General features: G+C 38.4%; 4 protein-coding genes across 4 annotated transcripts; 3 read left to right on the top strand and 1 right to left on the bottom strand.

Moving 5' to 3' along the window:
* Positions 1-7955: 7955 nt before the first annotated feature.
* F5B22DRAFT_630304 (uncharacterized protein) lies at positions 7956-10144 on the top strand. The gene is made up of 4 exons (XM_047976540.1): positions 7956-8007; positions 8063-8952; positions 9050-9247; positions 9378-10144. Exons 2-4 carry the CDS (start codon positions 8480-8482, stop codon positions 9781-9783), a joined length of 1077 nt encoding a protein of 358 aa, XP_047825089.1. The 5' UTR covers positions 7956-8007; positions 8063-8479; the 3' UTR covers positions 9784-10144.
* Positions 10145-10540: 396 nt separating this feature from the next.
* Positions 10541-12180, bottom strand: F5B22DRAFT_630302 (WD40-repeat-containing domain protein). The gene is made up of 3 exons (XM_047976539.1): positions 11909-12180; positions 11684-11849; positions 10541-11630 (listed from the first exon to the last, which is right to left on the bottom strand). Exons 1-3 carry the CDS (start codon positions 11947-11949, stop codon positions 10659-10661), a joined length of 1179 nt encoding a protein of 392 aa, XP_047825088.1. The 5' UTR covers positions 11950-12180; the 3' UTR covers positions 10541-10658.
* A 111-nt stretch (positions 12181-12291) lies between these two features.
* On the top strand, positions 12292-15824 carry F5B22DRAFT_562305 (minichromosome loss protein). The gene is made up of 2 exons (XM_047973063.1): positions 12292-14359; positions 14437-15824. The coding sequence occupies exons 1-2, from the start codon at positions 12500-12502 to the stop codon at positions 15124-15126; spliced, it is 2550 nt and encodes an 849-aa protein (XP_047825087.1). The 5' UTR covers positions 12292-12499; the 3' UTR covers positions 15127-15824.
* Positions 15825-18806: 2982 nt separating this feature from the next.
* On the top strand, positions 18807-21478 carry F5B22DRAFT_630298 (uncharacterized protein). Its single transcript, XM_047976538.1, has 6 exons — positions 18807-19396; positions 19493-19585; positions 19646-19682; positions 19768-19835; positions 19973-20373; positions 20510-21478. The coding sequence occupies exons 1-6, from the start codon at positions 19289-19291 to the stop codon at positions 21201-21203; spliced, it is 1401 nt and encodes a 466-aa protein (XP_047825086.1). The 5' UTR covers positions 18807-19288; the 3' UTR covers positions 21204-21478.
* The last annotated feature ends 744 nt before the right edge of the window (positions 21479-22222 follow it).

The raw sequence follows: 22222 nt of genomic DNA, 5'->3' as shown, positions 1-22222 counted from the left end.
ATTTAATTATTATATAATTATTACTTTATTATAAAGTTAATTTAAAGTAATTTAATATTTATATTATCCTTTATTATTATTACCTTAATGCTTTAATAAAGTAGGGTACTTTTAAAGGGGAAGAAAAGAAGTTTATTTATATTAATAATAAATATAAATAAACCTATTACTTTATTATTAAATAATTAATATTAAAAATTTATATAATAGTATTAATTAAATATATTTAATATAAATATAAATAAAAGCTATATATTCTTATATATTATTATATTTCCTCTTTTTTATAGTTATTTTATAATTATTATATAATTATAATATAAGTTTTAACCTTTTTTAATTTATTAACCTTTTTAAAGCTTATAGCTTTAAATTTATATATTTTTATTTTATTATTATTACCCTTATTAATATAAATATTAATTATTTATTAATTACTTATATATTTTCTTTTAAAAAATTATAAAATATTAAAAAGGTATAATTAATTATTCTTTAAGCCCTTTAAGTTAAAAAGAATTATATTACCCTTTCCTTTATTATTATTATTAAAGCTATTATTAAATAATAGGAGTATAAACTTTTAACCTTTAAATATATTACTACTATTATTTAATAATAGCTTTAATAATAATAATAAAAATAAAAATAAAAATATTTAAGCTTTAGTTCTTTTTTTTTTTTTTTTCTTTTATATAACTATTATTATATTATTATTATACCTTTTAACCTTTATACTTTATTTTTTTTAAAAATTTTTTTTTAAATTATTAAATTAGATTTTTTTTTTCCCTTTTTATAATTATTGCTTATTCCTTTATTTATATTTTTCTATAATATTTAAAAATTATCCTTATTATTATACCCCTATTATTTAATTAAGTATTATTTATTTTATAAAAACCCTTTATATATTAAAATTTCTTTAATTATAAAGATATTATTCTTTTATAATACTATTAACTTTTAATTTAATAATAATAAAGTTCCTTTTTTATATTTATAAAGCTTTAATATATTTATTAAAAAGGTATTATATATCCTATAACGCATCTCCCACTTGACCTGGCCACCCAATTGAGCTGGCCACCCCCTTAACCTATATAAAAATCCAATGTTTCAATCTGTAATAACTTAACCAATATTGGTCCTATAATTAGATAATTAATACCATTAGATCCGTTATTTAATAAGGAATCCAGCGGTCTTTTTTACTATTTTTTATAAAATTTATTAAGCGAGATATTAAGCAATACGTTAAAAGGGCGCTAGGTAAGGATTACTTTAGCGCTTACTTTAGCGTATTGCTTAATAACTCCACGAATATAAGTCGTATAAATCAATGGAGGGTACCGTTAAATAGCTCTTCTTATTACAAATCTAATGGTATACTTTATTATTCTATACAACTAATATTCGTAAAGTTATTAAATTATCACGTGATTAGCGCACCGACGTTTCTTGTATGGGCTGGGGGGGTGGCCAGCTCAATTGGGTGGCCAGGTCAAGTGGGAGATGCGTTATATTTATCTTTACCCTATTTTTCCAGTTTAATTAATTAAACCTTGGACTATTAAATATAAATATAATCTACCTATATTAAACCTTAAAGATAATTTAAAAGAGTAAAAGGTTAAAAATATAATAGGTAAAATAATATATAATAATAATTAATATTATAAGGTTAAATAAAAAGGCTAGCCTTTTAAATATAATTAATAAGTATTATAATTTAATATTTTAATATTAAAGGTAATTAAAAATTTTAAAAAATGTTAAAGTTAAAAATAAAAGAAGAAAATTAAAAATAATAAATTAGGTATAAATTAAAACTATATTTAATATTATTAATATAAAATATAAAGTAAGCTTAATAGGATTTTAAAAATCTTTAATTAATTATAAAAAAAATAAAACTAATTATTTTAATATAAAAGGAATTAAACCTTTACCTTTAAAGTTAAAGAACTATTATACTTTATTATTAAGCTATATATAAAATAGGGTTAAATTTAATAATTATTAAAATTAATAATATTTTAAAGCTTTATTTAATTATAAACTTCGCCTTATTAAGCATTATTATACTATTTAATTATAAAAGTCTTTACTTTTACTATAAATGATAGAATAAAGGTATATTATATAATTAAACCGGGATCCTATAGATATATATATAAAGAAATTGTTCGAAAATAACTTTGGCGTTAAGCTGCATTTTACTTAAGTTAAAAATACGTACGAAAAGAGTATAAAGTAAAATCATTTATAGCATTAATTGGAATAAGTATAATTATATTATAGATAACGGATTATTATTCAATAATAATATAATTATAATTGAATAAATATTTTTATTAAAATATAAATATAATATTATTATAATATATAATAAGTTTAAAATAGGTATAAAATAGCTTTATATCTTTTTATTAGCTTAATTATTAATTATATTAAAACAATTCTAATAAATTAAAAGAAGGTATAAATATAATTTAATAAAGCAATATTAAGTAGCTATAATATTAATATAAAATTTAAATAGGCTAAATTAGAATTTTATTTTATTATTATTTACCGTTTAAACGTTATTAATAATTATTTTAAGTATAAATGCTTATTAATTCTATTTAAGGAGTTTAATAAAACGGATAATTTTAAAAGCTACTATAGGTAAAAGTTAAATTTAAATAAATAATAATTTATATATAATATAAGTATAATATAAGTATAAAAATATTAATAGGCTTATATGTTTAATATGCTTTAATATACCTATAATAATTAATAAAGCTAGATTTATTAAATAAATAATTAAGTTTAAATAGAAAATTAAGGTTAAATTAATATATATGCTTAATATACTTAATATAATTATAATATATTAATATAGGTAATATAGCTATAGGGTTAATATATTTACTATAGTATTAATTTTTTATCCTTATGGATTATTTATATTTCTTCCGGGGGTTTTTACCTTTAATATTTAAGTTACCCTTATAGCTTAAATGATTATTAAGCGAAGGGCTAACGGATCCGCTATAGCTCTAGCCTAAATTACCCTTTCCGTAATTATTATTATTATTATTACTACTTAATAGCGGTACTAGTGGTATTAATAGTAATAATATAGGTGCTTTATTATTAACGTATTCTTTATTTATATTTTTATTATATTTAAATAATGGTAATAGTAGTAGCACTTTACCTTTATCGTTATAGGTAACGTAATTATTTTTTAAAGCTTAAGCCTTACCTTTACCCTTTTTATCTTTAAGAGGTATAATTTAAACAATAGTAATAATAATATAAATATAATAAAAAAAGAAAGGGAAATAAAGTAAAAACGGAAATAATATAATAGTTTTTAGCTAAAACTAATTTTTAAAATTATTAATAGTTAAAAAAAAAAGAAAAAAAAAAGAAAAAAAGTTAATAAATAATTAATAGGAATATATATATAAATTTTACTATAAAGATAATATATAATATATATAATTTATAATATAAATATAAGCTTAATACCTATATACCTTTATTATAATAATACTTTATATAAATAAATTATATTAATATATTTATTATAACATTTTATACTATATACTTATATAATTAAACTTTTTATTTTATATTTAATTAATAAATTGGTTATATATTAGGTTAAGGATAACCTAATTAAGGAAAAAGGAATAGTTATTATACCATAGTATCCTAAGGCCCCTGGAATATATATACTTTATATATATTATATACCCTTCCTATAACTATATGCTTTAAAGGAAATTCTTCCCTTCTTTAAACTTTAATCTTATTAAATACCTATTATAAGATTGAAGAGACTTATAATATTATATTTAACCTTTAAGATTTAACCTATTTATAATATATTTATTAAAGCTTTTATCTTAAAGCATTTTAATCCTTTATTATTATTTAAAGTTAAAATAAATATATTAAACTTTATAATAAGGGTTATTATTTTATAACTATATAATAAAAGTTAATACCTTATTATATATTACTTTTAAAAGTTATAAAAGATAAAACTATATTATAATATTTTAAATATTAAGCTATTAATAATTATTTATATAACGCATCTCCCACTTGACCTGGCTACCCAATTAAGCTGGCCACCCCAATAACCTATATAAAATCTTAATATTTTAACCTATAATAACTTGACCAATATTGGGCGCACAATAAAATAATTAGTATTATTGAATTCGTTATTTAAAGGGGAATCCAGAGGTATTTTTTACTATTTTTTATAAAATTTATTAAGCGAGATATTAAGCAATACGCTAAAGTAGCGCTAAGCAAGGATTATTTTAGCGCTTACTTTAGCGTATTGCTTAATAACTCCGCGAATATAAATCGTAAAAATTAGTAGAGGGTACCGTTGAATAGCTCTTCTTATTACGAATCTAATGGTATATTCTATTACTTTATACGATTGATATTCGTAAAGTTATTAAATTATCACGTGATTAATGCACCGACGTTTTTTGTATGGGCTGGTGGGGTGGCCAGGTCAATTGGGTGGCCAGGTCAAGTGGGAGATGCATTAATTATTATTATAAATAATAATATTATTTAGGTAAATTATATAAATATAATTTATTAACTTAATAAATATATAATTAATATATTATTAAAAGGTATAATTAAATATTTAAAGTAGTTATATTTTATTTAAAATATAATCTTTTATTTATTTTCTTTATAAATATATAATTAATAATAAATATCTTTTAAGTTTACTTTAATAAAAACTTTAATATAAATAAGCTTATTTAATATTTTTCCAATTAGGGGTAATAATGTACAGTCCTTTTTAATTAACTAGTTTAACCCTTTATAATCAATATAGAATTATAATTTACCCCTTACCTTAAATATAAAAAGGATAAGGGCATTAATTAAGCTATTTAAATAATAAATTTACCCTTTTATTAAACCTTATTTAATATATTTTTATAACATTTTTTACTTTTTATTATTTAATAAATAAATAGGTTTAAATAGTAACTTTTTACTTTTTTTTAATTTAATAGAATATTTTAAAAAATAATATTTTAATAAAAGGTTAATTTATTTAAAGTCTTTTAAGTTTTTAAATTTTTCTAATTCCTTTAATATAATTATTCCATTATTAATTATTAGCTATTTTTTTAAGGTTACTATATTAATTATTATAAGTATAATAGTTACTTTATAATCCTTTATAACCTTTTACTATTTCTTTATATTTAATATAAAGGTAATATCCTTTTTTTATAAGTAATATATTTATTTTTTTATAATTTAATTTAAATTTAAGTTTATTTACTTTTTTTAAATTAACTTAAGGATTATATTATATAAAAAGTCTATTATAACTTTAAAATTAATTAATATTTTCCTATTTATTTTAAAATTATTATATATTTTTATAAAAAAGTTAACTTATCCTTTTAATTATCCTTTTTTAAATATTCCTTTAATAGGTATTTTATTATTATATAATTATAATTTAGCTTTTTAAGGTAAGATTTATAAATTAATTATATTATAATTTACTTTAAAATTAATTAACCTATTTAATATAACCTATTTTTCTTTTATCTTTAATTTTATTTAAGCTTTAAAATAAATATAAAGGATTAAATTTTTTTAATAATTAAGGTTTAATAAAGTTATTAATATATTTATAATATTATAATAAAGTTTTAATAATATAGTATTAATAATATAATTATAGTTTAAATACCTTTTAAAAAAGTATCCTATCTTTTTATAAATATAATAAAACCTTATTTTTTAAAAAAGCTTTTATAAATATATAATTATAATATAGCCCTTTTTTTATAGGTATAATAAATAATAAGTTTTTAACTTTTTATTTTTATATTAATATAGGGGGTATTACTTTTTTTATATCTTTTATTCCTATAAGGTAGTTATTATTTAATAGTTAAGCTAGGCTTAACTTTAATAATAAAATAGCTTTAGTTAGTTTTATTTAATAAAAGTTAAAAAGGGATTATTAAGGTATAAATTTTTATAGCCTTTATTAATAGTTTAATCCTTTTTATTATAATAATTAATTTATTATAGGTTTAAAGGATAAGTTTTTTAATAATTTTTATTTATAATTTATTATTTAGCTTTATTAAAAGGTATATTATTTATATTTTATTTAATAGGTTATTAAGGTCTTTTACTTTTACCTTTTTAAATTTTTTTAAAAAGTTATTAAAAGATTTATTATTCCCTTATATAAGGGCCTATAATATTAATATTATAATTAAGCTATTAATAATATTATTTAAAATATTAATATAAAGCTATTATTAAAATGCTTTTTAAACAACTTAAATAAAATTACTTTTATAATATATAAAAAGGAAGTTAATTTATTTTCTTTTAATTAAATTTTTAAAATTATTATTTATATAAAATACTTTAACTATTTTATCCTTTAACTTTACTTTAATAAAATAAATATAAAATTATAATATAATAAAAAAGGAAAAAAGTTTAACTTTAATCTTTCCTTTATATTTAAAAGTAAATAAATTAATTTTAATAAAGACTTTACTTTATAGTTTTTTTATAGTTTATTTATTAATACTTTTTTTAAAAAGGGTAATAATTAAAATATTAACTTCCCTTTATAGGTTTTAAAGCTATTTTCGTTTTTTTTATAAAGTTAACTTTTTCTTTACTATTATAATTTTAACATTTAGTTATTAATCTAAAAGGGCGTTAATATTTAATTTAACATTTATAGTCTTATTAAAAAAATTATTAAAAATATAAAAAAATATTATATTATTTAACTTTAATATAGCTATTTATAATAATCTAATAATAGTTAAGGAATAAAAGGAAGAATTAACTTATTATAAAGGTTTATCCTAAAATAAAGCTAAATTATTAATAGGTAATATGTAAAAAGTAAATAAATTAAAGGTATAAGTAAGGATTTAATATTATTAATTCCTAGCTCTTTAAATATAAAGAGGAAGCTTGGATACCTTTATATAGCTAACTTCTACGCTGTCCCCACCCTTCGGGGTAACTTCTACCCTAGTGCTATAATGTTCCCTGACAGATACTGGCCTTCAGCAAGTTCTGGCCATAGCTGTCGAAGAAGGATGGCAGCGTTGTCCAAAATGTTTTACCATGGTCGAGCTTACAATAGGCTGTTTCCATATAACGTGAGTACACCTCCGACTTGTTAAGGAGGCGACCTATTCACAGCATTTCTACAAAAACAGATGCAAATGCCGGGCTGAGTTCTGTTACCAGTGCGCAGCAAATTGGAAAACCTGTACATGCGCCCAGTGGGACGAAGCTCGTCTTTATGACAGAGCTCAGCAGATATACAATCGAGATCACCGCCCAGGCGATGAAAACGCGCGACTGCATGCTAACGTAGCAAATCCGGCGGCGGTTCGTCAGGCTGATGTCGGTGCAATCGAACGGATTGCTGTGGGCTTGAGAAACCGCCATGAGTGTAGCCATCGCGAATGGAATCACCGCCGGGGAGAACACAACTGCGATGAATGTAGAGAAAAGTTGTTTGACTATATCTACGAGTGTCGACAGTGTAGCCTCCTGGCATGCCGTCGATGTCGCTACAATCGCCTGTAAGGGGCACCGCTACTGTTGCCAATTTGCCGACTTGATATGTTTCTGCCAGAACGTACCCTTGTACGCGAGGCTGCCGTACTACGTGGGAATGAATAAGTGGAAAAAGTTGAAGAGTGCAATGTATGGTTGGTATTCGATTGGAGTGCATGATAGGAGATGTTGTATTGTATGTGCACCGCTCAGGTTAGGCATCATATCGGGATTTCCCTGGTCTGGCATAGTCTACACGATAGATAGATCGTGGGGCTTAGACTACGGCGTTAAGGGATACGAGCCCGCCCATCTTAGCGAAAAGTTTCCATAGCCGAAATCTCGTTCTCATAACAATACTCTAATGAACAATGTCCGGAAAGGTCAGGACTCGTAGGTATTCTCATGCTTCATGTGAGAATGCAACCTGCTTACTATGTATTCTAAGTCTCCGCCCTCCGGTCTAGTGCATGGCAGTCTTAGACCCGATTCACCCAGTTCTAGCCAACCACCGTTTTGACCGGCGCGGAGCAATTATCTGTCCACCGCACGGAGACTATCGACGATAGATATCAATATCATACAACTTTACGAGACAATCATCCGCATTGCGTCAGAGCTCAGCAGCCTGTGCGCGTTTCGAGCTTATTAATTTACATAGATAAAAATAAATAAATAACAAATACAAGATGGGCGGAAACGCCACGGTGCTCTATCGAACTGTGTATACACCATCACCTTCACTCCCGAAGACCGACGATATAAGCTACGAGTATAGAGTCAGGGTAGTAGTAAAAAATAAATATTCATACTTTGGTTATACAAGACAGCATCAGCACCGTTCCATCAAAGAGAAAGAAAGAAAATGTCTTCTTCAAAAGCAGAGGGCTCCATCGTCGTCACGGGCGCCAACGGCGGTCTCGGCTCCGCCATCGTCCAGCACATCCTCGACTCGCCCTCGCTCGCGAAGAGCTACCACGGCTTATACACGGTCCGCAACACGGAGCGCGCGACGGCCGTGCAGAGCGTGCTGAAGAAGGCCGGCGCCGTCGGCCACGCCTACGACCTCGTCCCGCTAGACCTCTCGAGCCTGGCCAGCGCGCGCAGGGCCGCGGAGGATATCAATAGGCGCGTAGACGGCGGGGAGATACCCAGGATCAGAGCGTTGGTTCTTAATGCCGCGTGGCAAGAATATACCACGCATACGATGACCGGGGACGGATTCGATATGACGTTTCAGGCGAATCATCTTTCGCATTTCTTGTTCACGCTGCTCTTGTTGAAGAGTTTGGATAAAGAGTCTGGGAGAGTGGTGGTTTTGGGGAGCTGGTCGCATGAGTGAGTTCTCGCGTCTTCTTTACTTCACTATCTACGCTTTTGATGTGATGAGGATAGATGGGGATGAATGATTGCTGATGTTGGGGTGCGTATTTAGTACGTCTGATAAGAGGAATACCGTGTCCAGCATCATCCGCGCCTACGAAGACGAGGAGTGGAATCTCATCTTCAAGGAACCTGTCTCCGTGGAACCGCTCGCCCGAGGGAAATGGAGCACGCCTGATGATGAGCCTGGGAGTGGGAATACGGGGTATCGCCGGTATGGTGCGTCGAAGCTTTGCGAGATCATGTTCATGTAAGTGCTTGTCCTCCTTCTGTTCTATCTTCTATGCTTTTCTATCTCACTGAAGGAAGCTTTTCTCTATCGGATTTCATCGAGGTATCTTTGCTTTGCTCTCAATCTGACTGATGGTTCAATGGCACAGGCGCGAGCTAGCAAAGCGCTTAAAAACCGACCCTGCCCTATCCGCCATCGGCACCCTCGCCGTCGACCCAGGCGCCATGCCCACGGGCCTGACACGCCGGACCCCGAGCAAATTACTCAGGGCGGCGAGTGTCGTCGCGGGCCCGTTGATGTCGATCATGTCGCGATTCTCGCCGCCTAACGGACATTATCGCACTACGGCGCAGTCTGCGAGCGATGTTATCAATGCGGCATTCGATACGGAGAAATTGGGACGGAGACCTGATGGGATCTATCTGAATGGCTCTGTGGTCGCGGATTGTGGGCCCGAGGCCAAGGATGAGAAGAAGTGTGAGATTGTCTGGAGGGAGTCCATTGGGTTTGCGGGGATTAAGGAGGGGGATACGGTGTTGACGAATTGGCAGTGATGTGCCCGTCTAGTTCAAGTGTAATCTGTCTTGGTATTCATTGTCTCCTGGGTCTCGGTATAGTGCGTAAGTGATTTCAGTCCCATTTCATTGGAGAAGGAGATAGAGAAGCAGAAGTATTACAGATTCTCTTTATTAAGTTCTATAAGTTGCTCATCTCTAGCAGAATTGATTGGCTCTCTATAAGAACGGACCTGAGTGGTGTACTAGACTTTTGGGATATGATATATTTGTAGACGCTAGAAGATATAGGTTTTCCCCCGGTTCTATGAACATCACACTTAGATGTAGATGTTGTATGTTAAAGCCTTTCAGACAACCTTATGAAATGACCTATAACTGTTTCGATCAAATCAAGTTAGGGGCGCTGTCTTCTGTCATGCGATAGTCATCTGAGACATCCTTGTAGAGTCTCGATTAACAATGTGCTGACACCAGCTTGTCGAGACTTGTGCATGATTCACTTACGATGATGTGGACACCTTAGTTAGTTTGTCTCTAGCACAATTATAAGGTCAACCCACGATGATTGTGATATAAGGAACTCAAATCTCGCGAGTTCGTAGGTTATAGCAGTAGCAGGGCTTGGGTATCCTTATGGTTGTTCTATGATCGGTTCATTGTAGATAAGCTTCAGGGCTATGTACCAAACTCGTGAGGGACTGTGAGCACGACGACCTACGCAGGGCTTCGAAAAGTGACACGACCAGGACGTAGTCATTAGGTAAGAGACGTCTGTCATGCGGGATCTAAGGGGTGACTTAACAGTTTATTTATGAGTGAAAGATCGGAACACAAATCCCATAATTAAGGTTAGTAGTGAGATGCAAGTAGTTTATTAATCTGATGATGGAATTGATTCATTATTTCGATCGCTAGTCTTCCATCAATGCTGCAAGTTCGGCTTCTTCTTCTGCCGTCATCACGCTCTCGTTTGGTTCTGGGATATCTTCTTTTGGAACAACTCCGTTGGCCCTGTCCTCTCTGTCCTTGTTGACTTTATCTAGCTCGTTTTTGTGAAGCGGCCATTTCCTGACGGTCCCATCAATGGACACAGATGCTACTAGATTTCCCTCGTTCAGAATAATGAGGTCTGTCACCTCGTTGTAATGTCCTTCGAGAGTGCAATATAGCTTTCCAGATGTGCGATCCCAGACTTTTACGTCTTCGTCTCGCCCCGCTGTGATTATCCATTGGTCCGTAACGGCTACGGCCCTTACATGGCTGCCGTGGTTGATAGTATCTTCTGTCGTAAACCCCTTTTGCCGCGAAAGGCACTTCGCGGTGCCGTCGCCGCTTGATGTCCAGAGATCCACCTCATCGCCTTCTGTGTCAAAGAACAGTCTGTAAACCGTTGTGTCGTGTTCCAAAATACTATGACGCACAGAATTCGGCTCATTCGGTGACGCTTCTTTGATTTGTTCAACCGTGTCGGCTGTTATGCGCCACCGTCGGATATGGGGATCACTGCTGGCGCTGACTAGGACAACGGCCTCAGTGGTCGACTCTAAGGGGTCGATGACCAGATGCTGAAGGGCCATCATGGAAATGGTTTGGTCTTGGATCACATGAATACGAGATCCTGTCTCGACATCCCAAACGATTATCTTCTTGTCTGCGCCTCCACTGATAAGACAGTCCTTCGGTCCGATTTTTGTGCATATGACGGTCTTAACGAAGTCTGCGTGGCCACTATACTTCCGACCCGGAGTCTTGGTCTCCAAATCCCAAGACCATATGTCCTTGTCCCATGATCCGGCGAATACGGTGCGGTTTCCTGGGCCACCGACCGCAACACAGGTGACGGGTGCAGCCGGGCCCCTGTATACCTGCTTCGCTTCCCCTGACTAGAGCAATTCAGTATACACTATCGTAGACTGCAGCGACACGATATGCTCACCTCTAGGTCCACTCTGCGGACGGACCCCGTGGATTCAGCGATGAGCAGCGAGCTAGAAGCTGAAGCGTCTGGAATAGCAGCTAGCAATTTGGACTTGAGCACAATGGGATCGCCATTTTTGTTACTAGCTTTTGTTGCGCGCCTCTCCTCTTGAGCTTGCTCAGCACTAGTGAAGTCATGTTAGCTATACTGCGCATTTACATGTTGAAGAGAGCGTATACATACTCGGTCTGGAAATAATGCCCTGTAGAGCTGCCCTGACGCATGGTGATGATGGAATGGAATGGCGGGGAAAGACACTCAGATGTAGGAGAAAGACCAGTCACGCGGGGTGAATGAGGCTTGGTCTATATGAAATAGAAACGATGATAGACTGCCTTTTATTGTCGTTCCGGGTGAATTATTACTTCAGGCAACAGAATTTCTCACTTTTATCTACCCACACTCTATTCTCCATGACTGCCTAAGTCACGATTGTATACCTAGGTATCTACACTGTATGTCAGTGGCCAGGAGAAAGCAAAAAGCTCCAGCTGGGAACGGTTGGCGTAGACTGGCAGGGGCCCGTCTACAGTTACCCAGGTACATAGTTACAATCAGTGCCCTGAAGGAGGGGCACTTTAATTGATTGAACGCGTCGCTACGCGCTCTGTGTCGCGCCTTGTCCCTGCCAATGAAGTACTTCGTACAACCTTCAGAATCATCGTGTGCTGAACGGCCAATTCACTGTGAAGTCATAGCGAAGTGAAAGTCTGATTTTTCCCAGTGTTCAGAGAATCTTCAGTCTTTCATAGATCGAGATTCCGCCTCCAAAATATGGCGTCTACAGCGCCTATGCGCCCGCGTGCACGACCTGCCCACACCCAGGGCTCTACACACTGCGCTTACACTCCCGATGGCTCTAAGCTGGTCACCGTGGGCTCCAACAATACCATCCGATTATACAAGACGGGCTTTGATGGCGAGCCCATCAATATCGACGATTGCCAGGAACAGAATGTCAGTGTCGCCGCTTCCGACAACTTCTTCGTCGTGGGGTCCGAGGATGGCACCCTAAGTCTATACTCGATTCCAAACGCCGCCTTCGATAAATACCTCCTGCGAACCTCGCTCCCAATTAGAGATGTCGCCTTGTCACCAGACTCCAAGTGGTGCGCAGTCGCCAGCGATGAGTTGACCGTCAAACTTGTTCGCACAGACGACAATAGCAAGCTGAGACACCTCAGAGCCCACAACAAGCCCACCAAGCACTTGGCCTTCGATACGAAGGGGCAGACTATCTCATTGGCCTGCACCGATGGAATAGTCTATGTCTACGACCTCGGCGGCGAGGACACAGACGAACCCGAGTTAATCCGGAGAGTAGACGGCGTCATTGGTGTCTTGGACATCGAGTCGGAAACCAGCGCCGAGATCGCTTGGCATCCCGACGGCCGCGCCTTTGCTGTTCCAACCCCAACAAGGGATATTCAAGTCGTGTCGAAGAATGACTGGGAGAACCAGCGCGCATTTTCGAACGGACACGCCGGTGAAATCACTGCCCTAGCATGGTCTCCCAACGGAGCCATGCTGGCATCAGCCGGCAAGGACAAGAAAATATTAATATGGGATACTAAGACGCAGGCCGTTATCTCCCGCCATGACTTTGCCAATGTCATGGATATTGCATGGCACCCGACTAAGAATATTGTGTCCTTTACCAACTCGGATGGCGAGGTATATATCTATCCTGACTTTGTTCCCCCAGAGCACACTGCACTGCTGGCACTATCGAAACAGCCAGCTCCATTCATTCACGACCCGTTGTCGGAAATCTCTGCCAACGTTAGAAGACCGGAAACCAATGGATTCAAGCCTATGGTCTCACGCCCTCGGAGGGATTCAGCCGGTAGTTATGATTCTCTTATGGACGGTCCCTTGCCAGAGGATGAAGACTTTGTAGTCGATGATGATGGGGCCGGATATGTCATCAATAACAACGGAAAGCGGTTACATGATGGTGACAGTGTGTTTGGGGAGCCCTTTAGTAAACGCCGCAACGTTGAAATTCAATACCATGAAGCCTTTCAGCCTGGCTCTACACCCTGGCGGGGCAATAGAAAATATCTCTGCCTGAATCTAATCGGATTTGTATGGACGATAGATCAAGATGGGCATAATACCGTCACGGTCGAATTCTACGATCACGAGTTCCATAGGGATTTCCATTTTACCGACACGTTCCTATACGATAAGGCCTGCTTAACAGAAAGCGGCGTGGCTTTTTCTTGTCCACCCACAGAGAATTCGCCAGCTACAATCTTCTACCGACCCCATGAAACATGGACGCACCGTACTGATTGGAAGACGCAGCTCCCTAAAGGAGAAGCTGTGCTTGCTATGTCGCTTAGTGAATCATTCATAACCGTCACTACGACGGCTAACTATGTACGAGTTTATACGCTATTTGGTATACCCTATAAGGTATATCGGCCCAAGAGCGCTCCTATGGTTACCTGCGCGAGTTGGAGAGACTATGTGATGACCATAGGTAATGGACCGGCTGGAGGGGACGGCCGGACAAGATTACACTATACAATTGAGAATATCAAGAGAGACGAGATATGCCAGAATGAGGACACTGTAGCGCTCCCTCCAGGGGCAACCCTGAAAAGTGTTTTCTTCTCGGACTCTGGTGTAAGTGCGCTTCATGATGCATACTCTTTTCTTTTTGCTTCTTTGTCGTCCATTAGGTCTAACATTTGTCTAACTAGGATCCATGTATCTATGACTCTACGGGGACATTGCTCACACTCTTACATTGGCGACGGCCATCTCGAGCTTCATGGATACCATTGCTTGACACGAATCTGCTCCCTCGTCTGGCCTCGGGGCGTAAAACTGAAACCTACTTTCCGATCGCTGTTGCCGACAACAAATTTCACTGTATCATCCTCAAGGGAGGGGATCAGTATCCCTACTTCCCGCGACCCCTGCTTTCTGAATTCGACTTCTCCATACCGCTCACATCAGAGCCACCGAGCAAGAAGAAACCAAACCCTGATGCCATGGAAGACGATGATTCACCAGACAATGAAGACGAGGACTCAGAAAGCCGCAGACTCGAGCAGCAATACTTACTCAAAGGAATTGCGGCGGCACAACTGCAAGACCTTGCAGACGCGACGAAGGGCAGCCATGCGCAGCGCTCAAGCCTTGCTAGACTCGAGCTCGAAATCGACAAGGCTCTGCTTCAGCTCCTGGCAGCTGAGTGTCGCGAGGGCGAGGACAGGGGGATGCGGGCGCTGGAGATGGTGGAGCTCATGCGCGATCGCACCGGGCGGATGATAGAGGCTGCAGGCAAGGTCGCAGAACGGTATGGCAGGACCATCCTGGGAGACAAAATCCGGGAACTAGGTGAGCGGCGCGTTAATGCGCTGGAAGACGACGAGGATGACCTATAATGAAAGCAATAATAAGTATACCTATACCTATGAACCTAAGTATGTAAAACGGCCTATACGTCGGAAACAGGCACGGGAGGTCTCATGACTATTCCTTATCTATACTAATGATTGTACGGTACCTACACTAGTGAACGTGTGTGTGTGCGACACACCACATTCTGTTACTACCCTTATCTAGGTATCTTGCTTGAAATGCGAGCCGTGATAGGCAAGCCCCTTTAACCAGGATAACCCGACTTGAATCTCGACTTTGTTTTCCACTACGCGTAGATGTAGAAATTGTCGTGAATGAATGAACTTGCCGGCACACTGCGGTAAGAAGAGTAATTTAGATCACAGCAATGAGATCATTTTGTTTTAATTGAAAGCCTCCTTGCGCGGTTTCATTAAAGCGTCGTACGCAACGATTGCATATGTATGTACTGTATGTACTTAATCTGCAAGGTACCACCGGCTTGTTCCGCAAATGAGATGATACTGCGTGTTGTCAGTGTTTAGTGTACCGTACTGTTAAGTCAGATTATACATAAGCTATCACATAGTGAATAGAACGAAGCCGAGTCTCTGATGTAAATGGTAACGGGGTCAGGTAAGTAATGTAGCAAAGTGTGGGGGAAATCATCACTACTTTACTGTAATGTAGTATCAGCCGTTATTACCGGATTGTCGGCATACTACTTACTATGCTACACTTGGAATGAACACCGATGCGTGATGACTTACATACCTCTCTACCTTATGTCACATAGTTACAGTACTTACTTACATTGTGGCGCCAATTACCTACCGTAGTGTTCGTGGCTAAACCAAGGTTTTGAAAAATGGGAAAAGTTGGAAGATGGAGTATATCCGACTCAATAATACTACCACGTTAAAATGAGTGAGTAAAATACTATGGTACTTGAAAGGAAAGATCCGCGGATAATGCCGGGAATTGATTAGAATGGTATGATGTGATACCGTGATATGATAAGTATTGTACCTAGATTAAGGTGTCTGATTTGACGGTCTGTAAGTGAGGAGAGAGATATATGTGAGGATATGAGTTTATCTTGGATAGGAATACTTATACCCATTACATTCTACAGTATGTCCATGTTACTACTGACTTTGGACCATTGTACGTGAACATGGCTAACACATTGCGGGATACTGCAACGTGGATTTGAAGTACACCATAACAAAAGTAAACTACTGGTACACGTGTAAGTTAGTTGCTAAATATAAACACATGCTAAGATGCGCTAATAGGTACGGTAGTGTACACGAACACCGACCAGCAAATGTGGAATCTAAGTAGGTAACAATGTGAATATCCACTGTTAGTTAAAATGTTGGTGAACATCGAGTTGGGCACGCCCTTGAGAAACCGCCAGCTTACTGTGAGTGCAAAAACTCGGGCCTGTCTGATGTGGCGGAGGGTTTTGTTAGGGACCTGTTAGGTATGCGACGCCCGTTCCCGTTCTTCTGGAAGGTTTGTTGCCGCTTCCTTTCGGGTCAAGCGGTGATGGGACTGGCGAATACGCTACTCACTAACTTACCAGCATTGCATCCTTCAACCCCGTCCGCTGTTTTACGGAATCCTTTGGAGGCGGAGGGCGCTTACGGTCTTGTCTGAAACGGTAATTGGGGTTAAATACATATGTGCACATGCTGGTTGCTTATTTCTACTAACAGTGTGTGGTTATGATATTGAGTCAACAGTGGGCAGTGAAGATGAAATGAATGGGTTGATACCCGTACAACAAATTGGACGACTGCCGGAGATGAAGTCATGTTATAGTATCATCATACACTACAATCAAACGATGCATATAGTGAAGTGGTAATAATTCATCACGATACATGAGAATGGTTCGTCTCGTCTTTTGCTTTGTCAAATCTCGCGTAGAATTCGCAGGTGGGTGCCCGCCCGGGTTCCGCCTCTGACTTAGGTAAGAAAGCGGGAATCGCCCCAACTCCACTTCCCACCGGATCCTACGAAATACCTGCTATGATGAATGACAGGCAAGGGGCTAATTTGCCCGGCGTAGTATTGCAGCGGACGGGCGTCGTGGAACTGCAGACCGACAGAGGCAGAAGTGAAGCGACGCCCGGCTGCCGGCATGCAAGTTAGCATGAGAATGCAAATACCGTCCATACCAACTCAACCGAACCAAATCGAACATAATATAACATACGGTAATCCCCCTTCCTGCGCTATTATACATATACGCATGCTACGCCGCTACCCTACACTACGCTACAGCATCATCAGTCGGTATCCGACGCGACCATTTCCTATTCAGGCGGCGACCAACCCTGGTTTCACGATCTTCACGCCCTGGGCGGGCATGTCGGGGTGGGGAGCGTAGCATTAGAAGTGCCAGATCTTTGCCCTATCAAGGAGTCCCTTTCATGATACTAGACATGGTAGCGAATCCTGATCCCTGGTTCTGCCTGGACACCCTGTCACTCATATGGACGACAACTGCTGAAGTGCTGTTGGGTAGAGAACTCACTACCGAGGCGGTCTGATAAAAAACTGTCACACTTCATAGGTGGTATAATTATTATGGGGGTGACAGTTTTTTGTCAGATCGCCTCGACTACCTACCCGTCACTACTCAATATGGAGTACAGACTCAGTGCTGTAGTAAGTAATTCTAGCGCCGACGGAACCCTGTCAGTTTTGAGATGCCACGTGCTCCCTCCTCAACATAAGTAGTGTAAGTAGTTCACCCAATCGCGTAAGCAGTTCTCGAAATGGATGGTGGAGATATAATGTATTACGTTATAGGCGCAGCTAACGGACTATTTACCAAGTCTGCCGAGTCTGCCTACTTGAGTACCTGACTTAAGGAGTATAGCACGGGGCAGAGTAGGATGAGCCTGAAGCCTATCTTTACCGCTTGCTACTATGGATTTGCGATGATAACGTAGTGTGTATGTCCAGAAGAGGAGATAGACTTACTAGAGGGAGTTTGAAGACAATGAATGAATTCTGAATGTCGCGAAAACTTGACTGTGTTATTCATTGCCATACTCTAGCGTAGACGAGCATGAGTTCGAGTATATTTCCGCATCCTTAATGAACCCCCTGATACAATCGAGTTGAAACCAAGTGAGTCAATACACCACCTTGTTGAGCAGGGCTGCTAGTAAGTACTTAGGGATGATAAGACGACATAATTATTGCTGAAAGCAATACTTATAAATACTATGTATAGTGTAATTAGCACAAGTATCGTGAGATTAGTACACTCCACCCGCTCCGGCAACCAAGCACTCGGCTGTCTTTGGTCACGGCATTACATCTCGCTTAGCGTAAGGTACTATGACACTCACTATCTACCCAGTCTAGTGTCTTCGCGTCTTGTTAACGGGATTAAAGTAGTTTAAACGTTCGAGTATGAACCCCCGTAGATAAAACACAATTGTAGGGAGCAGTTCCGTTCTACTTATGGCGGCCAGAATAAAAGACTCGGATATGATATAGGTAGCTCGGGGATCAGCGATGTCTTATGTCAGAAGAGTCGACGGATCCGTACAGGATCCCCGACAGCTGCAGAGATGAACCAAGTCAGCCAACATGGCATGTCTTCCCTCACTTCCTCTTTGCATAATCTTACGTGGTAGACTAGCGGACTAGTGTTAGCGGGAGTCTTATTTTGGCATACCTTAGCTGGGATTGATCATGGAGGGGAACAGGGGGTGAGATGCGAAGGAACATACTTAGATATTGACCTGTTTATTAACTACACTCCACCCCCACACCTTGATATTCATTGAGCTTCTGTCGGCTCTTTTTGGTGACATTGAATACTCTGGCAGTTTATTGACTGTCCATCTAATCTCGATAAAATAAACGACGTCGCCGATTTTTTAAGACGCACTGCGAAATACGTAATAATTCGAGCGAAAGAGAAAAGATATATAATTATATCGACATCGAAGGGGTTTTTACCAAGTCGGCAAAAAAGAAGAGAAGGTCAAACGAAAGACACTTTGTATGGACCAACACTTCGAACCAACTGATAATACATCGAAAATCGTTAAACGGAGGAAAAGACAGAAATAACATGGTATCTTGACCTTTCGACGCCAACGGGTCGTTGGGAAGGGCAAGTTTTTTCTTTTCTTTTTGTTCGCATCGTGAACGACAAGGGAGTCTTAAGCGATGCCTGGGGATACATGGGAACTCTTCAAGCGGTACGACAATTCGAACGAAACACCGAGCGGCTTCAACTATCGATCGACCGTTGAAGGACTTCTCATTCCGTTTTTTGTAAGTCTGCGATAATTAGTGACCGATTCGGCAGATAAATAAGGAGGAAAGTAAATGCAGGACCATTTGACTAATGAAGCCCTCTCTTGCTTGCAGATAATATCATGGATTTGCGTATTGTTAAGGATACATACCCGCTATCGACTTCAATGTTTGGGATGGGACGATTTATTTGTTGTACTGTTTCGGGTATGCAACAACAAATCAATGGGGGCGATCTCAACTCTTCGACTAACACCGCTGCGCTAGATTATTGCGACGGTGGGAACGGCGTTCGTCTTGCTATGTATGAGTTTCCCTCCTCCGCCTCCTCCTTCTGACTTGGAAGTATGATGTGGAACGAATAAATGGCTAATGCGGCGTTCTTTCAGTATTTGATTATGGCTTCGGCAAGCATTTCTGGGCGCTTGGTCCGTCGGATCGGTCAGGGTTTCTCAAGGTCAGGACCAACCAACTAATGACGACGCCTGCGAAGCACTACGATGTGATGTGATAGTTGAATGTCATATTGTATATCGTATCGTCGGCTCACACAAGAGGTTGCAACTGACTAACATATTCTTTCTTTACTTTCAGACCTTCTACATCGCACTATTATCATACACCATATCCACAATCCTCACCAAACTGTGCCTGCTGACGCAGTACCTCCGATTATTCGAGGACGACCGCCGCGTGCGCAAGATCTGCTGGTTCTTCATCGTCGTGTCGGCGCTGTGGGGCCTCGCCTTCGGCGTCATCGCCATCGTACCCTGCGTCCCGCTCTCGGGCTTCTGGAATTGGGAGGAGAAGTCGTATTGTTACGGCTTCGGGTCCAAGGACTCGAACGAGATTGGCGCTACGTATGCCGCGCACGTCAGCACCAATGTCATCCTTGATCTGGGCGTGCTGGCCATTCCGATTCCGCTGTACTTTCAGACGTTCAGGCAGAAGAAGCAAAGACTTGGGTTTTCTGTGATTCTTTTGCTTGGAATTGGGTAAGTCTGATCAAATAAACGAACTTTGTTTTTTCCCCTGTCTTGTCTTGTCTTATCTTTCTTTCTTTTATTGCTCTGCTTCGGGAACAGCGTGCCATGATGGAAGGGATTTGACTAACCCCACGACTTTACACAGCGTCAATATCATCAGCATATGGCGTCTATACACCATCATCAAGACGCGTGCAGGCACATATCCCGTCGCGGACCCGACGTTCTATGCGCCGCAGAGTATCGTCCTCGCGGCGCTCGAGGTCGACCTCGCCTCCATCGTGGCCTCGATCCCCGTCTTCTGGCCCATAATAACGCAGACCTGGGGCAAGATCTGGGTAACACAGGAGGTCCACGTGACGCGGCACCACCGCCGGCTCTCAGGCAACGACGACACCGACCGGACCTTTGAGCTCCCGCACTTCGCGTCCTCGGAGCGCTCGCGCCGCGATAGCGACGGCAGCTTGAAGCTCGTTATCATGGACACGGATGGCGTCAGCAGCAGCCGCAGCCGCAGCCATCACCGACGAGACAGTAGTAGCAGTCGCGCGCCCGAACGGCCGCCGCCGGCGATGGTAGGAGGCTACGACAAGAACGACCCGTACGTGCGCGGCAGGGTATACCCGCTCGAGGGCGCCTGCGTGTCCTCCGAGGCGCAGGTCGTGTCGGAAGGCCAGCGTGGCTTCGAGCGGAATTACAGAGAACACTTTGGCCAGGCGCCGCCGCTGCTGGCGGATATCAAAGCCGATGAGATCCGGTATAGCAGTGATCGGCCGAGCAAAGACGGGGAACGATCGTGGAGCCTCTCAATTTCGAGGAAGTCTTCGCGGCGATTCTGAAAATCAAAGCGTAATGAATTGAAAAAAATATCGATCGTTACGGTACTATTTGAGAGGAGAGATTTTATCTAATAGAAATTTGTTTACATGGCATGGCATAGGCGACGGCATTTCGGACGGAGGGAAGGCAAAGGGAGGAAACGTGATTAGAAACTATTTACCTACATATGTAGGTAACCTATTTGGATGCTTATGGTACTTGTAATGCTGTTTTTGTATATACGCTCTATACCCACTCGTATCATATGCATCAATATCATGGAATTTCAGCTTTATATACTACGTTTTCATTTATATCTCTCATTGGTCTGAGTACATTCGACCTCGTATTTCACTCATCTGTTGAAAAAGCTAATAAGAACTTACCAGAGAAGTAATAACGACTTCCCGGGAAGTCGAAGTACATACTGCAGTCCTGTTGTATTAGTTCACGTGGCATGAAGACTCCTCGTGTGGTAATACTAAGTAAATGTATTTGTTGACTAGAGGAGGGGATAAGATAGAAACGCGATGCGAGGTGTCTGTATCTATCCACTCTCAGCCCTTCTGACTCTATACCCGTGTGATATTCGGAATGTGTTGTATAACATGCCTTCGCTCTCTTGATACGATCCTCGAACTAAACACCTTCTTTCTCCTCCAACATGTGCTAAGGCACGCACTTTGCTGGATAGGCAATCCTCTGGGCTATTTCAGGAACGAGCGCCTATTGTGGCGGCAAAGCTATCGTAGAGAGCCAACTACACCGAGCTGTACAGATTTGAAGTCTAGGTAGATAGGAAATGCCTAGTACCTAACTACATCATGTATAGCAGGAAAGGATAACGCAATCAATCAACGCAGTGTAATCAGTACATTCCGATAGGAGGTTCCATGGATGATAGATGACCTGGCCGGATTCGTTCTTAAGTAATCGAGTTTGCACCATTTGCATTGCGGAGCATCCCATTACATAACGGTGCACTCGACGTAGACCATCCCATCGAGGACGTTTATCTCTTCCCCTTCAAACCAACGGC

This window comes from Xylaria bambusicola (genome assembly GCF_022495145.1).
Source record: "Xylaria bambusicola strain CBS 139988 unplaced genomic scaffold F5B22scaffold_87, whole genome shotgun sequence".
Classification (NCBI taxonomy): domain Eukaryota; kingdom Fungi; phylum Ascomycota; class Sordariomycetes; order Xylariales; family Xylariaceae; genus Xylaria; species Xylaria bambusicola.
Note: the sequence above shows the minus strand (reverse complement) of the source record. Positions and strands in the feature narration are given on the sequence as shown.